The sequence below is a fragment of the Olea europaea genome, chromosome 19 (genome assembly GCF_002742605.1).
Source record: "Olea europaea var. sylvestris chromosome 19, O_europaea_v1, whole genome shotgun sequence".
Classification (NCBI taxonomy): Eukaryota; Viridiplantae; Streptophyta; class Magnoliopsida; order Lamiales; family Oleaceae; genus Olea; species Olea europaea.
Window position 1 is genome coordinate 4,179,456 of NC_036255.1, and position 23,322 is coordinate 4,202,777.

The window sequence follows — 23,322 nt, forward strand, 5'->3', positions numbered from 1 at the left end:
CAGAAGAGGACGAGAAAAATAAACCTTGTCTCGAAGAGGCTTTCAAATATTGTAGAAGATGTTGTGATGCATCTAAGTGTGGCTGTCTGGGAGAAGAGATGAACTGGCTTAGTTTGTGGACTGCAAATGTGATTTCAGGCCGAGATATAGTATAGTAAGGTACAACAAACGGCCAACCAACCGTCTGTACGAAGAAGCATTAGGAAGTAGTTCCCTTTCAAATGAGCTAAGTTTAATCTTAGGATCCATAGGTAAAGAAGCTGGTTTGCAGGCAAGAAAACTAGAATCTTCAAGCAATTGTAATGCGTAATGACGCTGGGAGATAAACAAACCCTTAGATGACCGAGCAATCTCCAAACCAAGGAAGTACTTTAAAGATCCAAGATCTTTGAGTTTAAATTGGCTATGAAGAAACTTCTTTAACTCATCAATGATAACCAAATTAGGACCCGTGATAACGATATCATCAACATATACTAGCAAGGCCACAAAAGAGGAACCTGCACCCTTAGTAAAAAGGGAATAATCAGATTTGGATTGTGCAAAGCCATGGAGAACAAGAGCATGGGAGAATTTTGAGAACCACTGTCGTGAGGCCTGTTTTAAACTATAGATTGATTTATGCAAGCGGCATACAAGTTTCTCCCCCTCAGTATCAATCTTCCTGTCTGTGGTATAACCTAAGGGCAGGTCCATATATACCTCTTCAAATAAGTCTCCATTTAAAAAATCGTTATTAGCATCCAGTTGAAAGAGATGCCAATTTTTGTTGGCAGCAATGGCAAGCAACATTTTCACTGTGACTAACTTTGCAACTGGAGAAAAAGTTTCAATAAAATCTAAACCTTCTTGCTGGGTATATCCCTTTGCCACCAGCCGGGCCTTGTAACGTTCAATACTTCCATCAGACTTGTATTTTACTTTATAAATCCATTTGCATCCAATTGAATGTTTTCCTTTAGGAAGAGGTTGAATTGACCATGTTTTATTTGACTCCATAGCATCCAACTCATTAGCCATAGCTTCTTACCAATGTGGATAGTGGATAGCTTGATGATAAAATTGAGGTTCAAAGTTGAAAGATATGTTGAGAAGATAAGCATTATGGGAATATGAAAGGGATGTATATGAAATATAATTGGTCAGGGGATATGGAGTGGTAGGTGCATGATGAGATTTGTGTTGAAGTAAGTTGCAGTGGTATTCTCTTAGGTAAGATGGAGTTTTGATGACCCTTGAAGATCTTCGAATAATTGGATTATGCATTGTGGTAGAATCAGTTAAATTGGGAATATGGTCAGGTGTTGGAGTCGGATTATGTATTACGGCAGGATCATTAGCAATTGGAGTAGTGGGATCAGCCACATTGGAGACAGACAAATCAAAGGCTGGTATGGGTAAAACTAAGTCTGGAAAAGGGTCAGTGATCTCAGTAGGATGAGGTGTGGATTGGAAAGGAAACAATGTTTCATGGAAGATCACATCACGAAATACAAAAAAAAAATTAGATTGTATATCATAGAGTTTGTACCCTTTGACTCCTGGCATGTAACCAGCAAATATACATGCCACAGCACGGGGATGAAATTTTGTTTGAGTGGAAGGTAAAGTGGATGCATAACATAGGCAACCAAAAACTTTGAGGTGGGTGTAATCCACTGGCTTACCGTAAAGAAGCTAAAAAGGAGATTGCCGATGTAAAAAGGGTGAAGGAGTTCGATTGATCAAATAGATAGCTATAAGAACACATTCGCCCCAGAATTTTATAGGGACATGAGATTGAAAAAAAAGAGCTCTAGCTACATTAAGGAGGTGTTGATGCTTTCTTTCAACTACTGAGTTTTGTTCAGGTCGCTCAACACATGCAAATTGATGTATTACACCTTTGGAATTGAAGAAATCTATGAATTGTAGTTCATGTGCATTATCAGACCTAAACCTTTTTATTACCTTGCCAAATTGTGTTTCAATAAGGGAGAAAAATTTGGGAATTATGAATTTAACATCAGATTTCTGTTTCATGAGAAATAACCATGTAAATCTGGTACAATCATCGACTAAAGTCAGAAAATAACGATAGCCAGCATGTGTTGGTGTATGGTAGCGGCCCCATGTGTCACAATGGACCAAATCAAAGGCAATCTCAGAAAAAATTGTTGTTGGAAACGAAAGAAAGACGTCTTTGTTTAGCCAATGGGCAAATGGGACAATGAATGTCTTTATGATTATTACAATCAAATGACAAGTTGTCCTTCAGCATTTCTAATCGTTTAAATGACAAATGACCAAGTCTATTGTGCCAAATTTGTGAGGATACATTATTTATCATTGTAAAGGAAGAATTACAGGTAGTAATAGTTGGAATTGAATTACAAGAATTTGAGAAATGAGCAGTGTCTATGACATAAAGATCAGCCACTTTGTTACCCTTGCCAATCATCTTCGAAGTTGGCATTTCCTGGATAACGCAACAATTCATGAGAAATCTAACATGGATGGAAGAATTTCTTGTTAATGAACTTACAGATAGCAAATTAAAGTGGAATTGTGGAACATAAAGAACATCATGCAAAGTCAAAGACGAATTGAGTTGAATTGTTCCATAAAATTTGACATGTATGCGAGTGCCATTGGGAAGAGTGATATATGAATTTGGAATGGGAGTTATGGTATGGAAGAGAGATAGATCAAAGCATACATGATTTGTAGCACCGGAGTCAACTATCCAATATCTAGGGGAATGGAGGATAGGATGATTAGAGACAGAGAAGCAGGTACCTAATGTGTGTGATAGGTTCACATCAGTTCCTATGTTGGCTTTGGCTGATGTCAGATGAGAGTTTAACATGGCCATCAACTGCTGGTACTGATCGGGATTCAAGAGAGAAAAGGCGGGAAAATATGTATTCTATTTCTGGAAAATGAAAACTGTCTCTACAAAGTGCCTAGCTGCCTATATAAATAACAGAATGACAGCTGGTGCCAGCTGTTAGTACATTGTGTAAAATATCTAATATCTAGCACTATAAGGATCCGAGAGAGAGAGATTTAGAGATGGTACGGTTATTAATACAATAACACAATTCCAAACAAGAAGGTATTAGCCAATTTCAAAGTGCTATTAGGCAGGACTATATGGTACAATTAGCAAAATTTTAGCTTTCTTCCTTTGGGTACCGTCTGGTCTACCATACCAAACTCGCTACACAAGCCTAGTCCATTTTCTTGTAATTTAGCCTAGAGATGAACTTTTTTAAGAAATCTAAGAAATAGAAGACCCTTTTCCTGGAAATTTTCCTCCACAAACTTATGCTAAAATCCCAAACTAACACGAATGTTCCTGGATGATGATTGATGACTCTAACAGAAGCTCTAATGAGGACATTCGATATTTATTTATTTTATTTTCTAGTTAAACTTTATTTATTATGACTCTTATTTAGAGAATTGGACTTGTATGGGTTCGGGCCCAGTCTCGTTAGGGTTTGCTTTACTATTTAAACCTATTTTGCATTGTAATTTTTCAGTTGATGAATGAATAATATTTTGGTGGCTTGTGGCGAAATTCCCCCTCTTTCCTGTTATTCTTCCCCTTCCCCTATTTTCTTCTTTTTCCTGATTCATTGATTTTCACTTTCTTCATTAATTTTGTCTATTGGTGCTACATTAAATTTGGTATCAGAGCTTAAACTTGGGTAATCTCTCATCTACAATCCAAAAATTTCTTCCTACTTCCTTCCCAAAAAAAAAAAAATTGTTGGAACAGCACAATTGAAGAAGATTTAGCGTAAGAGTAGCAGTTTTCATTTTTTTTCAGTTTTCTTTCTTTGAAAAAAAAAAGAGCATTACTGCTCACGGGTACTGTTCATCCGGAAAAAAAAGTACTACCATTTTAATACTTTCATCAGTTTAAAAAAAAAAAGAGAGAGAATATTTTTTTACATTATTGTTGCTCTCTTGCTGCTTCCAACAAACCCTAACCCATTTATTTCATCCAAAATTAACCATCCCATAACCTAGCCCCAATGCCGTACCTGTGTACCGCAAGGCCTGAGGCGAACTTCAAATTTTGGGCCCCTAAATCGTAGTAACTAGTAAGCAATCAATGTTTTCATTTATAAGAGTTTTGCAGAACTAAATATGTTAACGTGAAATCAACGAAAAAGCAACAAATGAAATGAAATATTCAATGACTTGGAATTTGTATATGTACCTGTGAATATATTCTTTGGGCTGCTTCTAGTGGGGACATCTCATCATCCAATGTATTAACCAGTTCCAAAACCTCTGGCGCGTCCACAAATTGCACAAATCTTAACAAAAGAATCACCATTCACTATTATCTTGAAATTTGATAATTTGAATATATTCTGTAACAAGTTGCAAATTGCAATACCTCTCAAGTGTTCCCTTCGTGAACCGCATCTCAGAATTTTTACGTCTTCCAATTCAAGTTTAACTAACTATGCAGCTGAGCTAATGCAACCTGTACCTTTGCTATCTTCAAATGTGCCACAAATGGTTTAACCAATCTTGATGCCAGTTTCTCTGTGTTTCCGTTGCTAGAAACAACCCATTCACATCTAGCCAATAGGAACTAAAGATAAATGACTGAAAACATAACATTTAGCCACTTATTAAAAATCGACATCCAATGTAATTAACTAGACATCCTCACCATGAGTACTTTGTTGACAAAAGGAATTCAGCATAATCCAGGGGCATTTCCAATTTCATTTTCACGACATTCAAATCATTCAAGCTTATCTTTGGCTTCCTTTACATACGTTCTTCAATGCAGAACATATAGAATTTTACTTACTCTTGTGAGCAAAAATCTAGCCCTACCTACAACCTACATTACGCCGATGAATTTGGTTTCAAGTTATCAACCAAAATAACTTACTAAAAACCAGTAAAAAATTCCAAAAGTATACATGGAAAGTAAATTTCTGTTGAATAAAATCTCAATTCAGCAATGTACCTCAAATAGAACTATAACAATAAAGCAAATTAATCCAAATTAACATAAAATCGAAATTAATTCAGATCTGCTTTAAAAACATAACTTCAAATGACACCCCCAACATAAGCTCAACCCCAAATAATGTGAATGTGTATTTTAACAATAAACAAAACTACAGAAACAATCAAAATCAAAATTCAGTAATTTATGACAAAATTTGAGATGATAGCCAATAAATTGACCTTGGCAATATCAGTGCAATATCTTCAAAACCCAGCCCAATCATCGGATTCAAGTTCAGACCATACACACATTTCAATCCCTTATTCTCTAGCTAATAGTATGAGGGTTTTAGACACCGCAGTGTCAGTGTTTGTACAAGGTTAACTTTCTTCTTAACATTATTCATGGCAAATCAAGAAAGTTACAGAATGGAATCGAAGAGTTAATCTCAATAATTGCCACTAAAGATTAGTTTAAATTTTATATTTCAAAAATAAAACAATAGTGACCTTAGGTGTCTGTATGATTCCAACCAGCGACTGCGACATGGAAGAAGCTGCAGAAAGGGGCTGAAATTTCTTGGCTTCTGCATTAAAGAGAGAGTGAGATTGTGAGAATGAGAGTTGAGAGATGTCTAGAGTTGGGTTCGCACCCTAGATTTTGATTTCTCGGACTGGCTGGAAGTTCTTATTTCTTGAGTGAGGGAAAAAAAGAATAAACAGTAAAAAAAAAAATTTGGGCCCCTTAAAAATCTGGGCCTGAGGCGCAGGCCTCTTGGGCCTCCCATCAGGTCCGGCCTTGTCTAACCCATTCTTTTATCAAAACACTTGAACCATAAACTATTAGCCCAAATTAATCAATTACCAATTTTCTTTCTCCCAACAAGACAGCAGCCCATTTCCAGCCCACATCCCAACCATCCATAGTAGAAGCCCGTCCAATCTGATTTACCCCTAGCCCAAATTGACCCATCATTTTCTCACTCTCCACCCCGCCTTTCCCCCAGCATTATACATCAAAAACAAACCACAACCCACCGTGGAAGAACAACTCACAGCCACCAGCACTTATTTCCTCCTACGCACAAATATTGCAGTCAACCCATAAATACATACATACACCATACTCAATTGACCCAGTCACTACTTTCATATAGCCACTCATATCACAGTCAACAACCACTTCTGCCTTATACCTCTCACCACAACAGAGGGACAATCACCACAAATTAAGTACATTGCTGCTTGACAGTTGCACTTGGAGGGATTTTTGAAGGAAAGCCTCCTGAAGCGAAGGAAAGGACGCAATAATATTCGGAACCCACTTGTCAACATTTCGAGCAACTAAACGACAGGGAGTTCTTGATCTCTTTTTATTATTGGTTTATATTGGTTCTTCATCTTAAAGTCGCATATTTTATATTATTTGTGCTGCTGTTATAATGATAATTGTAGCCTTTAAACCCACTAGATCGGAATTCACCAATTAGCTCCCATTTTACCTCGGGATATCCCTTGCCTTTTATTTTATCGGCATTAGCATTATTAGCTTGCTAAGTTGGGACCTACGTAATCCCATTTTTAGGTAAAAAAAAATTAAGAAAAAAATACTAAATAAAAAAATAAAAATTCAAATTGCTATTTTCCCTGTTGGCACTTGTTGTTTGTTGATCTCAGTCGTGCACTTCAATTGGCTAAGGTTACTTTGTATGCATTTGCATAGTGGTCGCGTTACGACTTCTAGTTCTAGTAACCTTGCCATGGATCCGTCCCAAATTGAGGCCCTCACCTGACAGTTGGCACAATTACAAAATCAATTAACGGCTATACAAACTGAGGTACCTGCTACTCGTGAGGAGAATAGAGCCCTAGCCGCTAAGTTAAACACTCTTGATCCAACCCCATATTTGACTGAAGCTGAAAACTTTGAAGCTTCCATTAATAGACCTTATCATCGTCCACAAGGCGGTTAACACCACGCCAGACATGATCGTAGGAATGGAAATCAGGCTCGTGGACGAGAGTATGAATATCACCATCATGGTACACAATCTCCTCTTCGCCATGAGGGGCGCCTCTTTCGACACATTAAGTTAGTTGCCCTACATTTGACGGTTATTTAGATCCTAGAGTATTCAATCAATGGGTTGGAGATGTAGATCGCTTATTTGCCTTGTATAGGGTCCCGGAAGATCGAATGGTACAATTTGTCAGTCTGAAATTGACTGGCACCGATCAACTCTTTTGGGAAAGTGTTGAGGACATCCTGGAGAGGCGTCATGCTCCCCGGTTGGGAGCTGGGATGAAATGAAGCGTCGCCTTCAAGAAAAATATTTACCTCAATCTTATGGGAGTAAGTTGCTGGATCAATAGAATGCACTTATGCAAGGCAATCGACCTGTAACCGAATACATTGCTCAGTTTGATGAGTTTCGAATGAAATGTCAGATCGTTGAGGATGAGGTCATGACCTTGAGTAGGTTTAAGCAAGGCCTAAGTGATGATCTTAAATGTGAGCTCGTCCTTAGAGGCATCACCAGCCTTGACCACGCCTACTCTTTCATTTGAGATTACGAGTTAGTGACTAGGACACCGTATAGAACTCATAGTGACACCCGCACTACAACCTCTTGGTTGGCCTAGAGTCAGTGTTGTTCGTTGCACTCTTACCCAACCTAAGGATGTCGATGATTGGCATCGTCATGCCATCTTCCACACTTATATCAAGATCAATAATAAGGCCTGTAAAGTTATTGTGGATAGTGGTAGCTGTATTAATGCGGTGCCGATGGCTACTGGATCCTGTCTTGGGTTAAAGCCAGTTCATCACCCTCAACCGTACAGCGTCTCCTGGGTTGATACCTCTTCTATAGCTATCAAAGAGCATTGTCTAGTCTCTATCCAGTTCCTCGAGTATAAGGATCATATATGGTGTGACATCATTTCAATGGATGTCGGGCACATCATTCTGGGATGACCTTGGTTATTTGACCTAGATGTAACCATCTATGGTCGATTCAATTCCTACTCTTTCGTGTCTAATGGAAAGAAGATTCAACTTAACGCACTGCCCCCAAAAACCTATTAGCTCACACGAAATAAAGAAAAGTATGGAACGAAAAGGATTGCATATCATTAGCCCTACGGAGTTTGAGCACTCACTTGTTAGTGACTCAGTGGTGTTCGCTGTTGTCACTATGGAGATTTCATTGAACTCCGCAACAGAGAGCCCTGCTGAAGTTCACTCATTTCTTCAAGAGTTTTGGGATGTATTCCTGGAGGACCTACCTGAAGAATTACCTTCCCTGTGGGACATTCAGCATGGCATAGATTTCGTCCCTAGGGTATCCTTTCCAAATTTGCCTCATTATAGGATGAATCCTACCGAGCACGCCGAACTCCAAAGGAAAGTAGATGAACTCCTTCAAAAGGGGTTCATTCGTGAGAGTTTAAGCCCTTGTACAGTTTTCGCCCTGTTGACCCCTAAAAAGGATGGTTCTTGGAGAATGTGTGTGGATAGTCGTGCCATTAATAGGATCAAGGTAAAGTATCATTTTCCTATTCCTAGACTTGACGATTTGCTAAATATGATGGTTGGTGCTACAATCTTTTCGAAGATTGATCTGAAGAGTGGATTCCATCAGATTAAAATCCGTCCAGGTAATGAGTGGAAGACCACCTTTAAAAAGAAAGATGGTCTTTATGAATGGATGATCATGCCTTTTGAGCTAAGCAACGCGCCGAGCACCTTTATGCGAGTAATGACATAAACTCTTCAACCTTTTCATTGGTAAGTTTCTTGTTGTCTACTTTGATGATATTCTCATCTATAGTAAGACTAAGGAGTAACACCGTGACCATCTAACACAAGTTTGTTCTACCCTACATGCAACTAATCTGTATACTAACGTCAAGAAGTGCTCTTTCTTCACCGATACAGTCATTTTCCTAGGATTCATTGTCTCTTTGACGGGGGTATCTGCTGACCCTGCCAAGATTCAGGCGATTCTTGACTGGTCTGAACCTAAGACTTTTCATGACGTCAGGAGCTTTCACGGCTTAACTACATTTTACCGTCGCTTTATTAAGGGGTTTATCACCATTATAATGGCTATTACGGAGTGCATAAAGAAATGAGAGTTTCATTGGACATAAGAAGCGGCTAAGGTCTTTAAGTTGGTCAAGAACCGAATGATAGAGGCTCTTGTCATGCGTCTTCCCGATTTTTCCAAAGTCTTTGAGGTCGAGTGTGATGCTTCCAAGACGGGTATAGGCAGAATCCTGAGTCAGAATCGTCACCTTATTGCCTACTTCAGCGAGAAGTTAAATGAGGCCAAACAACGGTATTCGAGTTATGATAAGGAATTGTATGTGGTTGTCTAGGCTTTGCGCTATTGGCTCCACTATTTTTTACCCTAGGAGTTTGTTCTTTATTCGGATCACGAGGCCCTCCGTTACCTCAACTCCCAGAAAAGATTGAGCTCTAAACATGATCATTGGATTGAATATTTGCAGACTTATTCGTTTGTCTTAAAACATAAGAAGGGGATGGAGAACCAAGCAGCTGATGCTTTAAGTCATCATGTCTTCCTTTTGTCGATCATGATCATAAAGGTCATTGGTTTTGAAAGGCTAAAGGAAGATTACAAGGCGTGTCCTAATTTTAAGGATATCTTTTTTTAATTTGCAAGGTGGGCAGCTGGATACCACATATGGTTTTCGACTTGAGGAGGACTACCTTTTTAGAGCCAATAAATTGCCCATCCCTCGAACTTCAGTGCGGGATTTCATAGTGTGGGAAATTCATACAGGAAGTTTAGTCGATCACTTTGGGCATGATAAGACTATAGAGGAAGTTGAACGCCAGTTCTATTGGCCTAGTTTGAAGAAAGATGTGGCTAAGATCGTTAGTACACGTAACACTTGTCAATTGGCCAAACAGAAGAGGCAAAACACAGGCCTATACACTCCTTTCCCCGTCCCCAATTGTCCTTGGCAAGATGTTAGTATGAAATTTGTGTTAGGACTTCCACGCACCCCAAAGAAACATGATTCTATTTTTGTGGTTGTCGATCGATTCTCGAAAATGGCCCATTTTATCCCCTGTAGTAAGACCTTAGATGCGTCCAAGCTTGCCATATTGTTCTTTAATGAGATTGTCAAATTGTATGGGCTTCCTAAGACCATTGTGTCCGATAAGGACGTTCGTTTCAGTAGCCATTTTTGGAGAACTTTGTGACAAAAGATGGTTACCAAATTGAAATTTTCTACAACTGATGGTCAAATTGAAGTAGTTAATCGTAGTCTTGGTAATTTGTTACGATGCCGAGTCCAAAAAAATCTTCGAAATTGGGATTTGATCCTTTCTATAGCTCAAATTGCGTATAACAGTTCCATGAATTGTTCATTAGGTATGAGTCTATTTAAAACTGTTCACAGGTATAAGCCTAAGAAACCGTTAGATCTCATTCCTATGTTTCCATAGGCTAGAGTGTCAGTGACCGCAGAAGCATTTGCACAACATCTTCGTAATTTGCATATTGAGATCAATAAATAACTTGAAACCAGTAATGAAAAATATAAACTCCAAGCCGATTTGCATGAGTTTAACATTGGGGATTACGTTATGGTCCGCATTAGGCCAGAGCGGCGTCTACATGGACCCGCCTCCAAATTGCAAGTCCGTAGTGTTGGTCCTTATAAAATTTTAAAGCAAGTTGGCCCATATGCATACGTTGTTGACATCTCACCACACCTTGATTAGCACTCTACTTTCAATGTTGAGGATTTAGTTACTTATAAAGGCCATTTTATTCCCTTAGATAATCCCCTGTTACCTCCTTTTGTGGATCTTGATCTTGATTTTTTAGTCACTTCTAACCCACTACCACCTCTCACAGCATACAAAGATAAAATTGATGCTATTTTAGATGAGAAATTTGTGTTAACTAATGATGGAGAGATTCAGCGCTTCCTTGTTCATTGGGTTGATCGACCAAATTCTGACTGTACATGGATCTTCAGAGAGACTACAACAATTGGATCCAATTTTATTGGAACTTTATCGAAGTCAACAGGATCTTTCTTGGTCCAGATTGCCGCTCGTCCACTCAAGGGGGTTGGTGAGAACACCAGATTTAGACCTCCATTGACACATTTCTACAAACGTCGGAAGGTTCTAGCCCAGCCACTTAGCTTATGGTTGGGAGATTGACTGCAGCTTATAGTGATATATCCACTTGACAGGGTCGAGTTTTCTCCCACCCCAAGAGATTTGATGAGGATGTCCGATATTTATTTATTTTATTTTCTAGTTAAACTTTATTTATTATCTTGGACTCTTATTTAGAGAATTGGACTTGTATGATCTCGAGCCCAGTCTCGTTAAGGTTTGCATTACTATTTAAATTTATTTTACATTGTAATTTTTCAGTTGATGAATGAATAATATTTTGGTGGCTTGTGGCGAAATCCCCCCTCTTTCCCATTCTTCTTCCCCTTCCCCTATTTTCTTCTTCTTCCATCCATTCCCCTGATTTCTTCTTCCTGATTAATTGATTTTCACTTTCTTCATTAATTTTATCTATTGGTGCTGCATCAAGCTCTGCTTAGAGCTTAGGTCTTGCTTTATCATATCCTAAAATACAGGCCAATCAAACTTTTAACTTTTAATTAAATGCAAAAACTTGTTGAGTTCTTTAATACAGAATTATAGGTGGAAAATCAAATGATTCCAAAACGCGCCCAACAAATAAAAAGAATGAAGAAAAGGGATCTAAGCAAATCTTGGATCAACCACAAACGATGATGCTAGATGGTCTATATCTTCAAACCAGTTCCTCTTTAACATTTAAAAGCATGACCTTGTAATTATTTTGTAAATTTACGCGTACAATGAAACATGAAGTTGAAATATACGTACCAGAACTGAGATTCTTAGGTTTCTAGGATGAATTTAGGAGAGACGGTGGGGTTTAGTGGGATTTCTGAGAGAGATTTCATATTAGGGAGGTTGGGGGATTTTTAATAACATTTGATTACGTGGTTGGGCAGGGTCTGATGATGGGTATATATGCTGTGTCTTCAACATTGGTCCATTTTCTATTATGGAGAGAATTGAAAATGTTGCTTACAACCTGGATCTTCTTTCATCAATGTCTCAAGTGCACAACTTCACTCCCACACAGACTAATGGATAGTTTTTTTTTTTTTTTTTTTTTTTTATACCCAGGTCTCTCAGCTTCGCCAGACTAACTCCTGGACCTCAAGCCTCCGGCCCCTTATTAGCTTGAGAAAGTTAATCGCGGGTTGTGTCCTTATTGGCTCCCAAATTCCTGCATGGCTTATACTCCTTCCCCTAAGAAAGCTCTCGTCACTGCCTTCCAGCACCTTGCCTTCGAGATAAATCCCCCTTCCAAGATGCTGCCTTCCATGAATCGAACTCTCCACGCTAGGTTTGTGAGCCCACCAATGCAATTGTTCCACCAACTCGGATATTCCCCGGGGGGCCAGATTAATGGATAGTTATCTATATGAATGAGGTGTGATAGAAACACTGGCTTCGGGCTGAGAATTTCTAGAAGCCGAAACAGAAAAATAATCTTTTACAATAATCCACTGCTATAAATGTTAACACTTTAGAAAAGTACTTTTCTTTTTTTAAAACTTAATTAATTATTATTATTATTATTATTTTAAGTAGAAAATTTATTATTCTATAAGTAAATATTACGTTGAATTGTACTTGGTGTACACCATGCATGGTATACAACTCTCCTATAATAGTGAAGATTCCCAATTTTTTTTTTATTCATGGTGGATTTCCTCTCATGCGAGGGGGCTAGCATGGTGTACGACTATCAGTTTCATTTTACATCTTCTATTATTTTAAAATACATTTATTTACCTATAAGTAAGCTTTTCAAGCTTTGTCGACGTGACAAAAATTATTAACCTAGCAACAAATTCTATAAAAAAAATAGAAATAAAATTTTTTCACGATGAATATTGACTAATGCTAGATGGACATAATTATATAATAATTGATGACATGACATTATATTAAAATTTAACTAACTTCATTCTCTTCATTTTTATCTCTCTCTCCTTTTTTGAACTGTTTTTTCTCTTTTTCTGTACATCAACATATAAATAATTATATACGAGTAGTATCATTCTTTTGTTAATTACTCATAATGGAGTCCACGCCTAATAACTTCTGTTAATTTCTAGGTAGTCGGTTCCATTTCGCTTTCCCGTTCATCACATGCAGCATAGCGTTTTGCATCATCAGTCTATAGCTGCATTTTTTTGTCAGACATGGTTTTTGACTGGACTCTTGTTTTATTTTTCAATTTTATAATTTTTCACAAAAAAGAAAAGAAAAAAAAAAGATTTAACAATGATAATGTAATTGTTTTTCTTTATAGATTTGTTTCGCCTTTTACCATGTCATAAATGAACAAGTTCAAAATAGTTCCAGGAGTTTATTGATATTCTTTTAGAATTCATTTAAATTGATTTTTGATTCATAATTCAATCCTAGTACAGTGTCAGAATACTTGACATAATAGTTGATATAATTTTACATGTCACTCTATCATTTGACTGTTTAAAATACAATAAATTTTTTCATAATCACTTCCCGCAACCTAAGATTCTGGCACTGCTTCAAAACCTCTATTTTAACTTTTTTAAAATAGAGTGTGAATTTAAATATCCAAATTTGGAAAGCCAAATTCACTATTTACTTTTAATACACAATGATTTTATTTAATAAGTCATAAATTTCAATACTCTAATTCTTAAACTATTCAAATCACATCAAAATTGATTGATGATTGACATTAGAAATTATGTTAAATAAAATATGAAAAAAAATCAGCAAATATTTCATAAGAAAAGCAAAATAAAAAGTCAAAATAAATAGTTTTATAAAAGTGCATAAAAATTTTCGCTCTTTAAATTTAAAGATACTCTCCTACGTAGAATTAGGAGTTGTTTGAACCCCATTTTCTTAAAAAAAAAAAAAAAATGAATTTTCAAATAATGTTACAAAGAGAAATGTATGATTAAAAAATAAGAAAAAATTTTGAATTTACGTATAATATTATTTTATTGAAAAATGTGCGGTTAAAATGATATCAAATCACAGTTGAAAAATATATTTTGATAAAAAAATAAGGCTCAAACAAAAACTTAATCTCTTGCACCCAGTGAGCATGATAAAAACTTTTTAGTACTGATGTGACATAGAAACATATATGATTCTTTGAATATATGATTATTGCAAAGAGTTAAAATTAAAATTCTATTACCACATCAACATAAGAAACTTTTATTCTGTCTACTTTGAACAGGAGATTATATCTAGCTTTCTGTAATGCATAAGATGCTTTGAAAATATAATTCATGTCAACAAATACCACATTAGGTTGAGTTGATAATCAACTTTAAAGGGGTATTTGAAAAATGCAGAAACTTGAAACATGCCATTTCCATCTTAAACTAACAATAATAGAGGGAAGTGAAGTTTTATCATGCATCAGCGTGACGGAAAAAAAAAAAAAAAAAAAAAAGGGGGGGGGCGGAAAAAAAAAAAAAAAAAAAAACGGAGAGAGAGAGAGAGAGAGTTGGCTGTTACACCGTTTAATCAAATAGAAAATCAACTGAAATACAAGATTATACTACTAAATAAAAAATGTCATTACTCATCCAGTCAATTGTCCACATGCTTCTGAACAAGCCTATATTGCAATGTAAACACTGACATATTGTTAAAACTAGGATAATCATTCTTTCTCAGCTTCTTAGGGTCGAAAACAGAGCAAGTGATTTATGTTACACCTCAGGAGCAAGTTACGGAGACGGCTATTCATCACACAAGCAGACAGCTATTCAAACCCAAAACGAGGCATCAAGAGCTGCAATGGGGCTTCAATATCACAGCAAGCAACTTCTGGAGAACACAAATACAAAACAAGGACTTCAGTTTACAACTGCACATTAGGGAAAAGTAGCCATCTAGCCTGCTTCTCTTCTCCTCGGCCTTCTTTTGTGTTATTTCAGTGAATAACTTAATATATATCTATATATCCAAAAAAGGAAAATTGACTCCATATGCTTAAGAAAACAAAACTTGGATCCATAGCTTGATGAGGTGGTCAGGAAGTCTGCTTGGGTGCAAATTTCTCGGGCCAAGCACATCAAGCTCCTTTCTTCTTTCGCTCTTTGGACTGTTTGATATCTTTAGTGAGCATTCTTGGAGCTATAGCCATGGACATTAGCTCCTGGAAAAGTAGCTTACAAGCATACGGAATGTGAACCTGCATAAAAAAATTGTTCATAGTCCAAAAATGTCAAGGATAAACCAAACATAATTTCACATAGAAGTCCCCTAAAGACGAGGTAAATACTGCACAAATAGGGGGTGTCTGGCATGAGGAATAAATTCGGATGAAGGGTCGGAGCAGAAATCAGAAAGCTTTTCTTTTCTTTTTTTCTTTTTTTTTTTTTTTTTTTTTTTTTTTTTTTTTTTGTGTAGAATATTCCAAGGGGCATGAGAAACAGACAGAGAGTAAATTTGAAATAGAATTTTTTTTTTCTAAATGGTACATGGTGGAAGCTACCACCACATATCCACTTGAAAATCTCTGAAAATTTGTTCCATCCTACTATACATTGATAATTCCGAACAAAGGTGGGGAATCAACATTACGACTGAGCTGGACGGAAAACGGGGTAGAAACACTTCCCTCTCACTTCATATCCACCTATTTCTTTCTTCCTAGTTCCTACCAAATGCACAACATGTACAGGGAGAAGGGCCTTGTAAAGGATGAAAATGGTTTACAAATACGTACCTGAACAATATCAGTTTTGTTTTTGCATCCTCTGCACTCAAATGAATTCTTCTTGAGATTTGCAATAGCAATCAATCCACAACGCTCACAAACGTGAACCCTGTAGGCATCACTCTGGTCAAACAACCTTTCCTTCAGAAAGTGAGCAGCACCATGTGCAATCATGCAGTCTCGTTCCATCTCTCCAAATCGGAGACCACCATCACGGGACCGTCCCTCAGCAGGTTGCCTTGTGAGGATTTGTACGGGGCCTCTGCCACGGGAATGGATTTTGTCATCCACCATGTGCTTCAACCTCTGGTAGTAAGTGGGGCCAAGGAATATCATAGCTGTAAGTTGCCTGCCTGTATGACCATTGTACATGGTCTCGAAACCTCGCATCTGGTACCCACATTTGTGAAGAGCTTTGCTGATATTGTCCACGGTAACATCAGTAAAAGGAGTAGCATCTCCTTCCTTTCCCATATGCGCTGCAACTTTCCCCATGACACACTCAATAAGCTGACCAATCGTCATGCGAGAAGGAATAGCATGGGGATTCACAATGATGTCAGGAGTGATGCCTTCCACAGTCCATGGCATATCTTCTTGTGTGTATGTCATACCAACTGTTCCCTTCTGACCATGCCTGCTGCTAAACTTGTCTCCAATTTGAGGAATTCGAACTGATCTCACCCTCACTTTGACAAATCGCAACCCATCAGCGTTTGTTGTCAGCAAAACCTGATCCACCATCCCAGTTTCACTGTGGCGCAAACTCGTGCTGTGATCACGCTTAGTGTAACGGGCCGCTTGCCCTTGTGCATCATCTGGAGTTATGGGAGTGGTCTTTCCAATGATCACATCCTCACCTGAAACTCTTGTTCCTGGAGGAGCAAGGCCATCATCATCCAACTTATCATAAGAACCATGCCGCATTCCCATTGTATTAGTTCGATCTGGACGTCCAAAATCTTCTTTAACCAGTGTCCCCATCTTCTTCTCCTCATCCCTATATGATCGGAAAAACAGAGATCGAAAGAATCCACGGTCAATTGATGACTGATTCATAATGACAGAATCTTCTTGATTATATCCAGAATAGCAAGCAATGGCAACAATGGCATTGATGCCAGCAGGTAGCTGCCTAAAATGCAAGTGCTCCATAGCTCGAGTAGTAACAAGAGGTTTTTGAGGATAGTAGAGAACATAAGCCAAAGTGTCCTGATAGAGAAAGAGGGGCATAAGTTAACTCAATATAGCACCACAGGAGGAAGCCAAATATGAAGAGAGAGAACAATCAAATCCCATACCATTCGAAATTGGTAGTTAGTAACATAAATACCCATTGCTTGCTTGCCCATAGCTGATTGATACGTGTTACGAGGAGACTGGAAGGCAAAAAATAATGTTAAGACATCAGGAGCATGAAATCTTGAAGACACTAGTCCATTGGCAAAATTAGGTCACCTGATTATGATCTGGGAAGGGTATGATTGAAGCACAAACACCCAATATCAAAGATGGGTGAATCTCACAATGAGTATAGGTATCTGAATAAGCCTCCTTTGGATTTAGCCTCGCACTCACAAGATCCTAAAACAAATAGCAGCGTTTCAGCAAATCATAAAAGCTTAATATTCGTGCTCCAAACACGGATATATTACACTTAATTGCATCAGGATTTTAAACTACTCACATTTATTGTCATGGAAATCATAGTTGTTTCTTCTTCTTCGGTGTCTATATATTCGATAAAGCCCTTCGCAACAAGGTCGTGCCAGCCACCCTCATCCAGGGATTCCTGGAAACACAACACAAAGGACATCAAACCCAAGTGCAAAAGATGTGTCAAGAAAATCTAGGAACATACTCTTTGTTGCAAGGCTTGAATATCCTTCTTTTTTATGAGAAGCCTTTGTTTTTCCACAATAAACAACGGACGACTGCAGCGGCCATAGTCAGTATAGATCCTCAATTCTTTCAGACGAATATCTCGAACAACCCCAACCTCAGTATTCACGTCCACCTGTCCATATAGCAACCATCCCAAAAGCAGTCAGGCAATAATACTCACATCGCGAACTACTTATATTCACGTGAATGGCCTAATGAGCAAAACATGAACTACTCCAGTAGAACCAAATTAAGAAAGTAATGATTGCGCACACAGGAAAACATAAAAAACTAAACAGAGCAAAAAATGGAACATCATACATGCTAAAGAATATTGTGACATAGAAGAGAAATTCCTAGAAAAAATAAAATGAGAAACATATCCTTACACGTCTTCTCAGACGTCTTAGAGTTTTCACCAACATGTCAGGGTCACGATGAATACCAACCCAACACCCATTCACAAAGATTTTTGTTGCTTGTGGAATCACGGCTGGTGAGATTTCCTAAATTTAGGCAAAACGTGAGGATGTACATAAGAATCAAACAGATACTTCAGTTTCTGAATGAAATTAAAAGCTTTTCACCTCAAAGTTCTCGGTACCCCATTCTTCCAAAAATTCTAAAATTGGGTATGCGGCTGAACCGACCGTTATATAGACCATCAGTGCAAGATTCTTCACCAGTCCACATGCCTGATGATATAGCACAAAAGGGAAAAGTAATAAATTAAATTGGAAAAGCATATAAACTAAGTATAGCCTGAAAATGAAACCAGAAAGCAAATTGCACCCACTTGTCCTTCAGGTGTTTCTGCAGGGCACATCATTCCCCACTGTGAATTGTGCAACTGCCTAGGTTTTGCCAGTTTTCCTGGAAAAATGCACCAGCAACAAGCATTAAGAAGCAAAACATTCAGCTTAAAATGTGCATCCGTTCAAGCTGCATTTGCACAATTCTTGTTTCTAAGTGTACGTGGGGTGTTTGGAAGAGAAGTCGAGCAAAAAAAAAAAGGAGCCCCCAATAAGTCCTATAAGTAATTGACCAAAATTTAACTTCACCCTCACATAAGATGAAGAATGGAAGTACAAAAGACAAATACCTTCACGGCCAATGGGAGAATTGAGTCTTCGCAAGTGCGACAAAGTTGAGGCATATGTCAAGCGATTCAACACCTTCGATATGTCATTCAACCTAATTACTCCTCTATGAAATGAACTTAAAATAACAAAAAATGAAGAGAACTACATTTTAAACAATCAGATAGATGATTGGTTTACGACCCAACCTGTGAAACTCCAGCTCTTGTACCTGCTGCATTTGCTTGTCCCCAGTTGCCAGTAGCAAGCGAGTATTTAAGACCACTGGTAATAGTTTTTGCTTTTATTGCAAATTGCAAATTTACATCTTTTCCATTATCAACACACTACATGTACATGGAAATCAGCTATGCAAAAATCCAAAGCATAATAACCACAAATATATATCATGAAAAGACTTGGCATGGGAAACAACCTTCTGAACATAAGCTCTTACATCCCTGGTCAACTTTCGGAATAGCTGCATTCATAGATAGAAGCCCAAAATTCAAATGAGTATTGATTCTTTTCTGATAGTCAAACAACCACCAATATGTATCAACCAACAACAGACCATTCGAAATAGGCCACCGAGCAAAGGACCAGCAAGATCCAGTCTCTTATTGCCGTAGTGATCTCTATCATCCTCTGCCCTTCGGCCAAGAGCACACAGCAGAAGCCGGTGAATAATATACCTAGTAGGAGCAGTAATATACATTATTCCGTTATCACCATCACTCCAGGAAAACATGCACTCCAAGTAGGAGAAAGAAGACTTACCCAAAATAATAAGCTTTTTTTGTCTCACAGTATTCCCCAACCCCAACATGAGGAAGCATTTCCTTTTGAAGAATCTCTTTTGCATACCTGCATAAGTAGATGAAAAGATGCAAATATCTCAAGAAGTACATGCAGATGAACGACATATAGCCAAGTCATGTAATTTCAGTAACGCATACTTGATCCTCTTCTCCCTGGTGACACCAACAGTGGATCCTCTTTTTCCAATGTAATCTAGAGCAACCTGCAGCATATTACATCACATCACAACTATTTATATGGCTGAAGAGAGAGATATGGTATGAGTAAAAAGCTGTAGGCCCTATTAAACAAGATTATGATGACAGGCTAAAACTACTTTACAAATAGACATTTTCAGTAACTGATTCAAATGGTACATGTTAAATATTACACTGATTCGGTGGAAAATATCATACAAATCCTTATTTAGAAGGTTGTTTTGTCTATGCTTTGTAAATCAAATATACATTTATGTCAAACAAACTGTCTCGTTTAATTGCATGGAGATGGACCTTTGCAGCTTAAAAGTTCCACATTATCAAAGAAGGCACTCAAAAAAACTTTGGATCATGCAGATAATGATAAATATCAGATGTGTACCTGTTGATTTTGTATCACAAATGCTTCTTCCAAGGAGGGCCGCAACAATTCCATCATTTGGGTATCAGCAAAATCATAACAGATATGCTCCAGAATATCTTTATCAGCAACAAATCCTAAGGCTCGGAACACAATAATAATAGGTATCTCTGTACGAATGTATGGAAGTGTAGCACGAATATATTGGCCAGATGAACCCTGCATTACACATAAATTTCAATCATACTAAGTGTCCACGTCTACAAAAGGAAGACTTAGCTTCTGCCTAGTGATGATCATTACCCCTTTGGCACTAGTCCGAGAAAGCATCCTGACAAACATCGTACTGGGTGGCCTGTTTTGAGTCTCTGCCATAGACCGGACTTCTGCCACATAAGCATACTTATTTGGTTGCCTCTTTTTAAACACATATACATGGTTGGTGCTCATCTTCTCCTGAGCAATTAGCACCTTCTCACTTCCATTGATGATGAAATAACCACCTTGGTCATATGGACACTCTCCGAGCTCTGTCAAATCCTTTTCTGAATTTTGAAATAACGTACAGTAACTAGAACGCAGCATTATAGGAACCTATAAAACAAAACAGATAAGAAGTTATAAATGCAACTGCGAGCTCAATCCATAATTGTTCTCACAGAATAACTTTGTAAGCTGCCACAATTTACCTTCCCAATAAAGACTTTGGTGAAATCCTGAGTCTCAGTAACTTCTTCACCATCATGACCTTTCTTGATAACTCTCTTCGTGACATCAACATACAAGGGAGCTGAATATGTCAAATTCCTCAACCTTGCAGCCTTAGGAAACAACGTTGCTGTTTCTCCATCTGATTCTGTCATCATGGGCTTACTTAGGTATATCTGACCAAAGCCAATCTTATAAATTGTCTGCAAAAATTAAGCAACAATAAAGAGTTAGATGCTTCAGTCCTTGTGTGCTTGTCATCAAATAATTAACAAAATTAAGATTTAATGACAGAGAGATCACTGAATTGTGTAACATTCTCAAATTTAAAAGTGCTTTGCACACAGGGACACAGATGTTTCTTGTTTAAAATAGATGCTCCAGTCCCAAGGTCAAGGAGCCAATAACATTTCCTTCTCGATATCATTTTTGGGAATCAAAATGTGGAAATGTTCAGGTACCCTTCCGCTCAAATTCTCCAGATTTACTAGGTTACAAAATAACTAACCAGAAGCCCTGTATCTAGCAGGAAGGTCATCTCAAAATTCATTCTTTCCATTGTGTTCTCTCTTCCGTTAGGGTTTCTCAAACACCCTCCAATTCTCTACTGAACACATATAAACCTTAGAAATTTCGAGTAATTAAATAACACTGAAAATGTTCAACAGTAATTATCCCAACCGACCAGCTATACAACAAACCCTTCAGACACTCCAATTCCAATTTATCCTCAACATAACCCTAAAATCCCATTCCAAGCCCAAGAAATTATAATCGGTTAACTAGTTACTCAAAATCTTCAACAGATTAATATCATTAGTCAATAGACCTCGGCGAAGTCAGGCTGGTGACCGGGGTTGTGCTGGGATTCGGGTCGGATTTCAATGTCAGCGGACTCATCTACGATTTCTTGCATCGTGTTCTGAATAAACTCATCGAATGAGTCGAGCTGCTGACGCACCAAACCCTTCTCCTCAAAGTAGGCGCTGATCACCGTCCACGCGTCTTCCTGTGTTATCTCCTCCTCGTCGTCATCGTACGACTGATCGTAATACTCTTCCTCCATGTCCATGCTTGATTTGATTAATTAGTTAATTCAATTCAGCTCAACACTAAAGTCAAACCCTGGATGTATAGATTCACAATCTCGGGGTTTGTCTCCAATATGTTCTGCTAGAGTGGAGGAGAAAGAAACCTACGAGAAGTATCGAGGAACGAGAAGCGATGGGGTGTGGCAATTATATATATATATATCATTATGATATATACTTAATATCATTATGATAACTCAATTTAATTTTATTTAATTATGATCACTCAATTTTCATTTAACCAGAACTTTGCATTGTATATATAATAATTTTTTAAAAAAATAAAATAAAATAAACCTTATTTTAAAAAGTTCATAAAAAATAAAATAAAAACTTATTTTCAAAATTTACTTAAGAAAATAAAATAAAAACGTATTTTTTTAAAAAAAAGTTACTTAGAATAATATAAGTTTTTTTTTTTAAAGTAAATAAAATTAAAAATTTAGTTTAAAAAAATGTTACTTAGAAAAATAAAATAAAATAAATAAAAACTGATATTTGAAAAAATGTTTTTAAGATAATTTTTTTTAATTTATATTATAGATATAATGCAAAGTTACCATTTTTACCTTTTTAAAATTCGTGAAAATTGTAAAATAAAAATTGGTTGGTCATGATGAAACGTTTTATGAAATTGTGCGACTATAATGATATAAAAAAAATTAAATGATCATAATGACATTAAGCCCTTGTTTGAGCCTCATTCTTTTAATTAGAATGAATTTTGAATAGTGTATTGATGTAAATGTAAGGTTAAAAAATAATGAAAAAATTTGAATTTGTATGGAATATTATTTTATTGAAGAATGTGTGATTAAAATGATATCAAAATATTGTTTAAGTATTTATTTTTTTTCAAAGAATAAAAATCAAACAAGGGCTAAGTATAAAATGGAGTGGCTATATTAAAACAAAATCAAATTAGGTGGTTATGGTGTCACTAATGGTGCGTTTGATTACTAATATTTTTCATGAAAAATGTATTTTTTCCATCTAAATTTTTACTTTTGTACTGTTTGATTGACTTTTTTCTATGGAAAAATATTTTTCTACTTTTGGTCACATAGCAATTTTTTTTTACCAAAATCAAAGAAATTATTTTCTTTAGGAAGGGTAAGATTTTATTTTTCAGGTAATCCACTCTCTTTTTCTCTCTCTTAGCTATCGTCTACCTCTTATTAACCCACCAATAAAAAATAGATAAGTACAATGAAATCCTGATCATTAGACATACGAACAAAATCTAGGGTCATAATGCATTAGCCGCCTCACGAGGTGTATATAAGTGGGTTAAATTAATCGATAGCCACCAAACTTCATATTGGGTGCATTTAATTGCTAACGTGAAATTTACATCTT

General features: G+C 37.0%; 2 protein-coding genes across 2 annotated transcripts; both read right to left on the reverse strand.

The window, feature by feature from the left end:
* Nucleotides 1-1,026: 1,026 nt before the first annotated feature.
* On the reverse strand, nucleotides 1,027-4,425 carry LOC111368228. Its single transcript, XM_022989477.1, has 8 exons — nucleotides 4,397-4,425; nucleotides 4,214-4,313; nucleotides 4,035-4,091; nucleotides 3,178-3,237; nucleotides 2,525-2,866; nucleotides 2,318-2,458; nucleotides 1,951-2,013; nucleotides 1,027-1,677 (listed from the first exon to the last, which is right to left on the reverse strand). Exons 1-8 carry the CDS (start codon nucleotides 4,423-4,425, stop codon nucleotides 1,027-1,029), a joined length of 1,443 nt encoding a protein of 480 aa, XP_022845245.1.
* Nucleotides 4,426-14,600: 10,175 nt separating this feature from the next.
* LOC111368560 (DNA-directed RNA polymerase II subunit RPB2) lies at nucleotides 14,601-22,091 on the reverse strand. The gene is made up of 19 exons (XM_022989874.1): nucleotides 21,702-22,091; nucleotides 20,854-21,075; nucleotides 20,468-20,758; nucleotides 20,186-20,383; nucleotides 19,744-19,808; nucleotides 19,565-19,651; nucleotides 19,359-19,479; nucleotides 19,221-19,265; nucleotides 18,994-19,131; nucleotides 18,808-18,880; nucleotides 18,502-18,578; nucleotides 18,293-18,400; nucleotides 18,095-18,211; nucleotides 17,683-17,838; nucleotides 17,509-17,613; nucleotides 17,280-17,405; nucleotides 17,123-17,200; nucleotides 15,831-17,033; nucleotides 14,601-15,293 (listed from the first exon to the last, which is right to left on the reverse strand). Exons 1-19 carry the CDS (start codon nucleotides 21,942-21,944, stop codon nucleotides 15,174-15,176), a joined length of 3,573 nt encoding a protein of 1,190 aa, XP_022845642.1. The 5' UTR covers nucleotides 21,945-22,091; the 3' UTR covers nucleotides 14,601-15,173.
* Nucleotides 22,092-23,322: the final 1,231 nt, after the last annotated feature.

What these genes read in the sequence shown, in the direction of transcription:
- LOC111368228 (XM_022989477.1), bottom strand. Translation starts at nt 4,425, where the DNA reads ATGCGGTTCACGAAGGGAACACTTGAGAG. An exon ending in CCCAAAGAATATATTCACAG is followed by an intron (nt 4,092 to 4,213) that starts GTACATATACAA and finishes ATTGCTTACTAG; the next exon opens with TTACTACGATTTAGGGGCCC. An exon ending in TCCACTTTAATTTGCTATCT is followed by an intron (nt 2,459 to 2,524) that starts GTAAGTTCATTA and finishes TGCGTTATCCAG; the next exon opens with GAAATGCCAACTTCGAAGAT.
- LOC111368560 (XM_022989874.1), bottom strand. Translation starts at nt 21,944, where the DNA reads ATGGACATGGAGGAAGAGTATTACGATCAGTCGTACGATGACGACGAG. An exon ending in GGGGTACCGAGAACTTTGAG is followed by an intron (nt 18,212 to 18,292) that starts GTGAAAAGCTTT and finishes GCCTAAATTTAG; the next exon opens with GAAATCTCACCAGCCGTGAT. An exon ending in TGATTTCCATGACAATAAAT is followed by an intron (nt 17,406 to 17,508) that starts GTGAGTAGTTTA and finishes TATTTGTTTTAG; the next exon opens with GATCTTGTGAGTGCGAGGCT.